At 32.0% G+C, this 11,034-nt stretch overlaps 1 protein-coding gene across 1 annotated transcript; it reads left to right on the top strand.

The window, feature by feature from the left end:
* Positions 1–1,545: 1,545 nt before the first annotated feature.
* LOC111305380 (alcohol dehydrogenase 1-like) lies at positions 1,546–5,161 on the top strand. Its single transcript, XM_022902867.2, has 10 exons — positions 1,546–1,848; positions 2,146–2,282; positions 2,867–2,913; positions 3,314–3,639; positions 3,723–3,805; positions 3,932–4,007; positions 4,134–4,195; positions 4,330–4,425; positions 4,625–4,786; positions 4,890–5,161. Exons 1-10 carry the CDS (start codon positions 1,662–1,664, stop codon positions 5,004–5,006), a joined length of 1,293 nt encoding a protein of 430 aa, XP_022758602.2. The 5' UTR covers positions 1,546–1,661; the 3' UTR covers positions 5,007–5,161.
* Positions 5,162–11,034: the final 5,873 nt, after the last annotated feature.

The raw sequence follows: 11,034 nt of genomic DNA, 5'->3' as shown, positions 1-11,034 counted from the left end.
ATACCGCATGGTGGCAACAATGCAGGTGTGCCAAGTCATGACGTTGAATGTTGCTGCCTGGAATATTATTGGGTAAATAACAAAAAGAAAATGTTAACGAATGATTTTAAATAATAATAAAATATTTAATATAATATTTGAATTATAAAATTTTTTAATATATTATTTTATATATAAATTTATTAATTAATATTATATTTATTTTTAATATTATTAATTTCAAATAATATTATGTGAAGAATAAATAATTTTTTAAATATTATGTTAATTAATAAATTTATAATTCAAATAATATATTAAAAAAATTAAAATTTAATATCACATTAAATTTTTTATTATAATTTAAATATTATATTAAAAATTTTAAAATTCAAATATCATATTATATATTTTATTATAATTTAAAATTAATTCATCAAATTAACCCATAAAAAAATTATTCTTGAATTTTTGGAGAAATATTATATTGTCTTCATATTACCAAAAATCACTGATTAGTTCTGAACTAAATAGCAGCTGATGCTTGACGCCAAATAACCCCAACTGAATGACGTGAAAATGTATAAATCAAATATATATTGACACACATTAATGCGATGTGCCAAAATGTGTTTTTGTTTTACTTTTAATGGGAGAGATATGCAAAATATATTAGACGTAAGGACTGAAGAACGTGACAGTCGCAATTCTAAGGTACTGAATCCTTTCATTATGAGATTGGCCGAAAAAACAATCTTACATTATGAGCTGGAAGCCTGGCATGGCATACATGATAAACCCCACTGCCACTGGGGCCATCTTTCATCAGAAACAAAATCGATTGTAATGTTACACTCAATATTCTAGGCTCCAAGCAAGCCTCCAAGTCCATAGTTAGATTCCAAACTTGAAATATGTGGGACGCCCTCAGATGTTGAAACTGGTTCGATAGGTCCTTCAATCTATTGTGACCAGAGGGCAGTGTTTTGAATCAATAAAGTTGCTCCAAACCCAATTATCGGGCAACCGAAGCCCATTTCTGAGGCTCCGGAGATAGTCCATGATCCAATTTCCAAATACCACCGTATATAATTTATGTACCGAAACCACCCTTTCTAAAAGGAGCATATTGACTTTTCCTTGAAAAAAAACCATGAGATGCAACTTTTATAGTGAATAATTAAAGGCCAATCTCAAAAAGCAACTCGAATCTGTAACTTAATGCTGGCGCAGTTGTCATTTGCCTTTCCTTCTTAGTGACTCTTGGGATAAATTCAAAGACAGACTGAAATAAAGAAGCCAATAAGCAGAAAGTGGGCAAGTTTGAGTTAAAACAAGGAAAGCTAGATGCGATGAGTCCAACTCTATGGACGCTGGAAGAACCCATTTGTTCAAACGTCCAAAACGTTGCTTTGTAAACCAACCAAATCCGATTTCTAAAACAAGGGACAATATTTGATCCTGGTATTCAAATCTCGTCTTTTCGTTTGCGTTAACTGTGTTTGGACAAAATCTCGCTTGCACCAATCCCAAAAATATATATATATACCTTAACTTCAGATTGAATCGCAAGCAGGGGAGACAAGGAGAGCTTGGTTTTTGACAAATAGGCTAAAAAACAATTGCAGGGTTTTCGTAGTGATATATATTAGTATCTGTCGTACGTACGTATATATGAACGCATGAGTCACGTGCGGAAAGCTTTGACACTGTTTGAAAAGGTAAACGGTAGGTGTTTTCACCCTCATTGGCCGCTCTCTTACAAATCTCCTAATCATCTGCCACCACAAACAAGGCTGTTGTCTTCCATTAGTTCTTCAGCCACGTCTACCATGTCGAATACTGCTGGTCTTGTTATTCCCTGCAAAGGTACATTAATTCCATTCCTTTGAAAGTGAGCTTTTCTGTTTTTTAAGGTTAATCGATATCTCTCCTCATCTTGAACTTGAGTTTCTGGTTGAATTTATCTGTTTCATATAAGTTTTCTGGTTTGTGGGTTAAATGTTTTCCCAGAAATGGCTAATGAATTTACAAGAGCATTACGATGAGTTTTAAGTTATATCAATGGAAATGGATCCTGAAATGGGTATTACCCTGTAGGCTGAAATGAGCATCATTTATGTTTTTCTTAAACTCTAATTATAGTTGATAGTCTTGTGTTTGCAGCGGCTGTTGCATGGGAAGCGGGGAAGCCATTGGTGATTCAGCAAGTGGAAGTTGCTCCACCACAGGCCATGGAAGTGAGGATCAAAATCAAGTATACCTCACTTTGTCACACTGATCTCTACTTTTGGGAAGCCAAGGTGTGTAACACATCATTTTTTATGTTTCTCAAACGATTACTATGATCATCTTAAATGTCTTGTTTTGACCCCTTTTTTTCCCTTTAATAATTTCTTCCAAGGAATCACAATTTACCCAAATAGATTCTACATTCTGAAAATGTATTCATCACATGCATGAGATTTAGAATTTAAGAAAATCTGATTCTGTAAAGTCTATCAATTTCCTAAGTAGGAAAACCAAATGAGACCTTTCAGTTTCTTAATTTGAATCTTAATTTTTGTGATTGAGAAAACTATTGGTCTGAAAAGCTGTTTCTTGGGTCACGTGAATAGCGATATGCCAACATGTCTTGTCGCCTTTTGTAAAATATCTCGAGAAGTTAGCTTTGAAATCACAATTCGGGGCCCTATTTTGTGCTAGCGTGTCTTTTCAGCTTTTACTTTTCCCCTTTGGTAATATTGGTTTTCAATAGAAAAATCTGCCTTTGTAACTATTGGTGCTGATGTGAGTTTCTCACTTATTCATATTTCTTTTCTTTTTCTTTTAGCTTTTGTTTTTAATTTTAATTAGTGAAAAAGATTTTTGTTTTGGATTTTTACAGGACCAGACGCCATTGTTTCCTCGAATTTTTGGCCATGAAGCAGCCGGGTTTGTTGTTGACTTTTATTTTTATAACAAAGTGAATTCACCATATCGTTACAGAATAGTATTGAAAATTTGGTTCTTCAAGAAACAAATGTTAACTTTGGAGAATAAAGCAGCAATTGACATAATTTTGAATTAGAACTTTCCATTTCAAATGCAGTATTGTATTAAAAAAAAACATTAATTATTAGCGAAAATTTGATGATAAGTAATTTACTTGTGTTGCATATGCGATCTTCAAAATAATTCAAATGCAATGTAGGCAATGAAAGTAAACTAAAACCTGAACGACATTGAGGAATCAACTAAGCAAATTCACATGCTATTAATCCAATCTGGGTCGACTTGATTGATTCTATTTTTTCCTTGCAATTGTTTGTTTGACTGAGTTTTATGTTGACAGGATTGTGGAGAGTGTAGGTGAAGGTGTAGCAGGCCTTGAGGTCGGAGATCATGTGCTTCCAGTGTTCACAGGGGAGTGTGGAGAATGTGCTCATTGCAAGTCTGAGGAAAGCAATATGTGTAACCTGCTGAGGATTAATACAGACAGAGGTGTCATGCTTAGTGATGGAAAGTCTAGGTTTTCAATCAACGGAACACCTATAAATCATTTTGTTGGTACATCAACCTTTAGTGAGTACACAGTTGTTCACTCAGGCTGTCTAGCGAAGATCAATCCATTAGCACCTTTGGATAAAGTCTGTGTACTCAGTTGTGGCATCTCAACAGGTTGTTTTCACTAGAGCAATTGCCATTTCTTCATTGATGAAAAAATCACTACTGAATGAAATTATTGGTTTTTAAAATTTCAGGATTGGGTGCTACTCTTAATGTGGCAAAACCCAAAAAGGGTGCCTCAGTAGCTATCTTTGGATTGGGAGCTGTTGGACTAGCAGTAAGTAAAGTTTCATAAAAGTTTTTAGAAGTTCATTTAATTAAACCAAAATTTCTAAACTGGAACTGGAAGAAGTTGGAAAAAAAATAAATGAATAAAAACTTGTTTTTCATTTTTCTTTGTTAGGCTGCAGAAGGTGCAAGGATTGCTGGAGCATCTAGAATTATAGGGGTGGATTTCAATCCTGGAAGGTTTGAGGAAGGTATTACATGTTGCTTTTGGCTATTCGATTCTGTATCTAGGCATAGAAGTGTAAATAATCAACGGAATAATGACTCTTAACTTCTTTCTTTCCATCTCTCTGTATGTTACATAATGTTGGTACTAGCCAAGAAGTTTGGAGTAACAGAATTTTTGAACCCCAAGGACTATGACAAGCCAGTTCAAGAGGTCAAATTTTCATCTCTTCTATGTCACTTCACCTTGGTTCATTTCAATTTACATACACGTATCTGCATCCTTGTTCAGACATCATCAATATCAATTTGCGGGAACAGTTTTTTTGTTTTTTTTAATCTTTACAGGTTATTGCTGAGATGACAAACGGTGGGGTTGACAGGAGCGTTGAATGCACTGGCAGCATTAGCGCCATGATTTCAGCTTTTGAATGTGTCCACGATGTATTTTGCTAAACCTTATGTAACAATGCAGCTTTTCTAAATGACATTAGCTTGATTCTAGGTTGGCAAAGGCTGTTCATCTGTCATAGACTTGACAAGCTGTTCAGTCTCTAGCTTTTTCAAATGAATATACTTTATAACTTCCAGTAGTTAAGTCATGTATCATATTTGTCCTTGGATTAATTTCATGATTATGCAGGGGTGGGGTGTGGCTGTTCTTGTTGGAGTGCCTAGCAAGGAAGCAGTGTTCATGACCAAGCCCATCAATGTGCTTAACGAAAGGACATTGAAAGGAACTTTCTTTGGAAACTACAAACCCCGGACCGATCTCCCAACCGTTGTTGATATGTACATGAACAAGGTACTTGACAATTTATTTTGTCTGCATTTACAATGTAATTTTTGGTTTTGCTTCTCACAAGCACAGGCCATAAACTGTAACTTATTGATGGTTTTTCATGCAGAAGCTGGAGCTGGATAAATTTATAACTCATCGACTCCCTTTCTCGGAGATCAACAAGGCCTTTGAGCTCATGGTTAAGGGGGAGGGTTTGCGGTGCATTATTAGCATGGAAGACTAGAATTGTGTTGCCCACTTGCAATATCAATCTAACTTGTTCAATACAATGGTAGAAGTTTCTATCGAGACTAGCTTTTCTGTACTTCAATTACGAAGAACTTGAAGGCGAACCTTCTTTCTGAAATAAAATACGACTACTGTTGCATTATACCTCAATCAAGTTTACATGTTTTTATATGAAGTGATATTTAGCATCCATAAAGAATCTACTAAAAGCTTATGGAAGTTTTCATTGACAATAACAAGGACAACCCACACTTGCTCCGTAAATTTATCAAAATATGCTCCAAATTTGCGTAGTTGCCTGTTGTAATTTGACTGTTGAAACTCAAAATTGTTTAAAGTCGAAATTTCTTTCGGTTATTGTCTTCAAACCTTTTGAGAGGATATTAAAGGTCTGATTTTGAATCATGCTTCTCCTTCCTCTTTACTTGTATTAGAATTTTACTCTCTTGATGTAATAATTTTTTTTTTTTTTGATTATCTATATTGTCATGTTGATGATCTTATAGTAATTTAGAATCGATTCATTACATTAAACCATAACAAAAATGATTTTTAAATTTTTGGAGAAATATTATATTATCTTCATATTACTAAAAATCACGTATTAGTTCTAAACTAAATGGCAGCTGATGCTTAACGCCAAATAACCCCAAATGAATGACATGAAAATGCATAAATCAAATATAATATATATATATATATTGACACACATTAATGCGATGTGCCAAAATGTGTTTTAGGTTTTCATTTAATGGTAGAAATATGCAAAATATCTTAGACATAAGGACTGAAGAACATGACAGTCACAATTCCAAGGTACTGAATGCTTTCACAATGAGATTGGCAGAGAAAACAATCTTACATTATGAGCTAGAAGCCTGGCATGGCATGCGTGATCAACCCCACTCTCACTGGGGCCATCTTTCATTAGAAAAAAAAAACGATTATTACTCTCAATATTCTAGGCTCTCAAGACTACAAGTCCATAGTTAGATTCCAAACTTGACATATGTGGGACACCCTCGGGTGTTGGAACTGGGTACAAGGGCCTTTAATCTATTGTGACCAGAGGGAATTGGATCAGTTGATTCATAGTAAGTGGATAGTGGGCAGTTTTTTTCATCAATAAAATTGCTCGAAACCCAATAATCGGGCCAACTAAAGCCCATTCCTAAGGCTCCGGAGATAGTCCATGATCCAATTTCCAAATACCACCATATATAATATATGTATCGAAACCACCCTTTCTACAACATACATATTGACTTTGCCTTGAACAAAAACCATTACTATAAGATGCCAGCTTTGATGGTGAATAATACAAAGGCAAATCTCAAAAAGCAACTCGAATCTAAAACTTAATGCGGGCGCATTAGTATTTGCCCTTCCTTCTTGGTGACTTTTGGGATAAATTCAAAGCAAAAAACTGAAATAAAGTAGCCAATAAGCACTAAGTGGGCAATAGCCGAATGACCAAGTTGAGTTAAAACAAGGAAACCTTGATAAGATGAGTCCAACTCTATGGACGCGGGAGAAACCCATTTGTTCAAACGTCCAAAACGTTGCTTTGTATGATTGTATTCTTCCCCCACCTTATAAACCAACAAAATCTTATTTCCAAAACAATGGATAAATATTAGATCATGGTATTCAAAAGACTTTTTTTTGTTTGTGTTTAGGTCATATTGATGTATAAAAGGATAGACATGATAAGATCATAATCATTTTATACTATATTTTATTTGTATCTAAAGAAAAAGATAAGATTATAATTTATAAGAAAGATTAATCATTCTTTTAGTATAAGATGATTCAATCCTTTTAAGGTGGAGAAGATTATTTTTAATCCATAAGATTAAATTTATATATATTCTTATATCCTTAAAAATTATATTAATAATTTAAATTGTATAAACTTTAAAAAAAAAAAGATAATTTTGATCAATAAATAAATTATCCTATATTAATCTTTACGTACATCCAACAAAAGATAGGATGACATTATTTAATTTAATTTTATTCCTAATATTATCTTATCCTATCTTTTCATAATTTTATATACCAAACACATTCTAACTTTTTTGGACTAAATCTTACTGTCATAACATATAGATCCATAAATTTATAGCTAAATTTAACAAGAGAAGTCACCACCAATCTTTTTTCTAGATGTGATTGGTCACTTAATGAATCTATCATTTTAAGAAACTCCTAAGCTTGACTAAGGGTCCCTAAAAAAATAAGTTTATTAGGTAGCTAGTCACACTTAAAAAAAAGATTAGTGGTGACTCCTCTTGTTAAGTCTAGTTATAGATTCACGAATCTATATGTTATGACAGTTTAGCGACTCTACTTAAGACGTAATAGAGAGTCAGGTCATAAATTTTAAATTTATCATATCTTTCGATCTAATGGTTTTAAAATGTAAAGATTCTATTATTTGTTTACTGATGTTTTTCTTTTTTGTCTCTCATTTGATTTATGGGGTTGAAAATTTTATGTTCTTTCATATACACTATCACATACATTTGCATTACATGAGCTCTATACCCGAACTCTATTTTTTTTAGGAGGGAGTAAAGTACCTACGTTCTCGTGAAATGATAATCTCTATAATGTCTAGTGAAATACTCCCACTTAAATTGAATCTTTTTCATTGGTAGCCTATGATGGGTGAGGATTAAAATATCTTACTAGTTTGTGATGGATAATGATGTAAGAAATAATTTGAGAACCTTTAGTAGTCCAAATCACTTAACTTTACATATAATCTACACTTAAAAGGCTAGCTTTAAGATAAGGCCACTCTTACACGTTGATAGATGTACTTTAAAATTAGGACAGAAGAAGAAACGATTTACGATCTAACCATTTTGTTTGTTTGACTTTGTGTATTTGCATCATTTCAATATCATTTATGCATTATTTTCATGGTCATGTTTAATATTGTCATTTGCATCATTCTCATATAGGGAATGTTTGTCACATATCAATTATTGATAAATCAAATCTCACACCTATATTTATGGAAAGCCAAATATAATTAAAGTCTACATCAGTTCGTTATGAATTTGCTCATCAAGTGAAAATCAAGTCAGAAGAAGGTAAAAAAAAACAAGGTAATTGCTTACCTGAAGGTTTTATCTCATTATTGCTTGAGAAAGTTCATCTCGATCTCCAACAAAATGACCTGGCTAACCTAAGTAATGTTTGGGGATGCATGAGTAAAACAACGCAAGAGCTATTTAAGAATAAATATGAGGACATAGCTTTACTGCTTCAAATAGATGTAGACAATAATCTGATTAAAACCATCATTCAATTTTGGGATTTTTCTTATAGGTGTTTCATTTTCAATAAAACAAATATGGTGTTAACGATTGAAGAGTATATGGTCTTACTTAGCTTTGATTTGCCAAACCCAAATAAGATTTATTAGTCAAATAAGGTGGGTTAACATAAAAAGCTTGTGCAAATGCTTAGACTTAGCTTGCATCAAGTTGATGCATGTGTAAAGACAAAAGGTGAAAGTAAGGCTATCCCATGAGATTTTCTACGAAACTTTATCCAGAGGCATTTGGATGATGATCTAGGGTTAGTGGCAATGGCTATAGCTTTATATGGATTAGTAATATTTTTAAAAGTCATTGGATATGTTGATATCGTAGAGATAGACTTTGTCGATTAGTTAGCATACAAAGTCAATGTAGCACCAACTATTTTAGCAGAAACCATTCGTTTCTTGAATTTTTATCACAAAAATGGTAAAAGTTGATTTAATGGGTGTTTACAGTTACTTTATGTATGGATGAAGAGCCATATTGGGTGTGAAGAAAGCTAGTTTCGCAAACCATATCTTTGTTATAGTGTTTCAATCAAGGAGTTTTATTGCAGTACATGACCTAAAGTAAAGTTGAAAAAATAATGAGTTTCATATTTTTGTGCGCTTGATAGCCAAAGGATAATTTAGATAGCACCTTGGATATGTCATGATATAGTGTTATATAGTTATGAGAATCAACCTTGAGTTTTCTTATTAAGCCTATGGGGTGCTATTACTTATGCCCTAACTTTGGTGAGAAGATAATCTGGATGTGAGCAATTTATTCCAGAAACTTATGAATTTAACCAGTGAAATTTTTTTTCATTGAAAAAAGGCATATGGAATGATTGAAATGATAAAAAAAGGTATGGAAACAAACCATCAAGGTTAACCAGAGAAAGCTTACTTATGATATCACCCTAGAATATATTGTATGGCATATAAAGAAGGGCAAGGACATTATGTTTCCTCGAGAACAAATAGTTGACCATTCTCTCAAGGTAATTCCTCAAATCCCTTACTCAAAATGGAAACGACTAAAAGGAAACTCTAAATTGAGAAAGATAAGCTAGAGCAAGAAAATAAGCAATTAAAGGTAGAAATGGAAAAAAGTTTGAAGTTGTAAGAATAAAAAATCTAGAGCCTTATTGAGCAAAGAGATCAGTGGAAAGCCTTATTCAATGATCTAGACAAGACACATCCATTCGTCATAACCAAACTTGCTCGACTCTTAAAAGAAAATGAATTATTGAAAACAAAGATGGTAGAAAGATAAAATACTACTGCTAGGACACAAAGACATAGCCAAATACTATAAAAGATAGTGGATCAGTACATAGTATAGGTAGAAGCCTTGACTAATGAATGCAAGAAACATACTAAATAGAGTAAGCTATGGAAAGGCATGTGCATAAAAAAACAAAAATGTCTAAGGTACTTGTTCAATCAATTATACACTATTGTACATAAAGCGTTAGAATGAAAGAAAAAATGAAAGAATTGAAGGCCGTGGTGCAACTAATAGGAGCTCATGGGCAGTGATTGCTTGACTTCCTAGATGAGACATTAGATCATTATCAGCAAGCCATGAAATTTATAAAGAGGCATTAAAGTAGTGTTTAGGAAATATTACATTAATGTTTAGGATTTTAGAATATTGTTTTGGTTTTGTTAGGAGGGAGTTTTGAAATTTTATTAAATAAAGTTTCGAATTAAGATTTCTTTTATCAATAATAGTTATGTGGCAAATATTAGTATATTTCATTAATAATATATAGATCCATAAATCTATAGCTAGACTTAACAAGAAGAGTCGCCACTAATTTTTTTAACTAGGTGTGATTGACCACCTAATAAATCTATCATTTTAAAGAGCACCTAAGCTTGATTAAAGATCCTTAAAAAAATAAATTTTGGTCTACTAATCAGAATAAAGTTCGAGAGTTTGGTTACATATAGCGAATGTTATAGCACCCTCACATGTCCATCCAAAAAATGGTACCATTTTATTTTAAATTATCCTAAGGTCTTGATTCTAATGGTTTTAAATTTTATATTAGAAATAATTCTTAAGATTTCTCTATCAATTTGGTAGAATTCTTAAAAATATTTTCTCATCTTAAAAGTATTTAAGAATCCTATTTATTTTCTTGAAGATGTTCCGTCATAAAAAAAAAGGTTTAATCATTTTTTATTTTATTTTTTGTTAAACATATATCTAATTCATTCACCATTTGGGCCAAAATTAGAAATATTTTTTCACCTAAAAATTTCTTAGATAATCAACCATTTGCGATTACTAAGAATTTCATCATCAAAATTTATTTTTATAATTTCTATTATTTCTAAATTTTTCACCACTTAGGTCTATTTAGAAATATCTTTAAGTTTTGTTTCTAAATTTTCACCATTTGGTTTTGTTTAGAAAAAAAACTCTTATTAGTTTTTTTTTTTTTTTTATCTTTGAAAAAAAATAATATGACTATTATTTTTTGAAGTTTCATTTAAATTTTTCTACTATTTGAGACAAATTTTAAAAAATTTCTTACCTATAGATTTCTTAAAAAATTTATCATTTTAAATTTTAATATTTTCATTTTTGGATAATTGTTAAATATTTTCAACCAAAATTTTTTGTTTGAAAAAAAATACAATTACTTTTATTGAAATTTTCTCTCAATACTGCCGTGCATTTTTTTTT

This window comes from Durio zibethinus, chromosome 21 (genome assembly GCF_047325235.1).
Source record: "Durio zibethinus cultivar Kanyao isolate XHJ-2024 chromosome 21, ASM4732523v1, whole genome shotgun sequence".
NCBI classification, from domain to species: domain Eukaryota; kingdom Viridiplantae; phylum Streptophyta; class Magnoliopsida; order Malvales; family Malvaceae; genus Durio; species Durio zibethinus.
This window is presented reverse-complemented; position numbering and strand designations above follow the sequence as displayed.

Coding starts and splice junctions, on each gene's coding strand:
- LOC111305380 (XM_022902867.2), top strand. CDS start 1,662: ATGAGTCACGTGCGGAAAGCTTTGACACTGTTTGAAAAGGTAAACGGT. Junction 1,849..2,145: donor TCTTGTTATTCCCTGCAAAG/GTACATTAATTC, acceptor TTGTGTTTGCAG/CGGCTGTTGCATGGGAAGCG. Junction 2,283..2,866: donor TCTACTTTTGGGAAGCCAAG/GTGTGTAACACA, acceptor GGATTTTTACAG/GACCAGACGCCATTGTTTCC.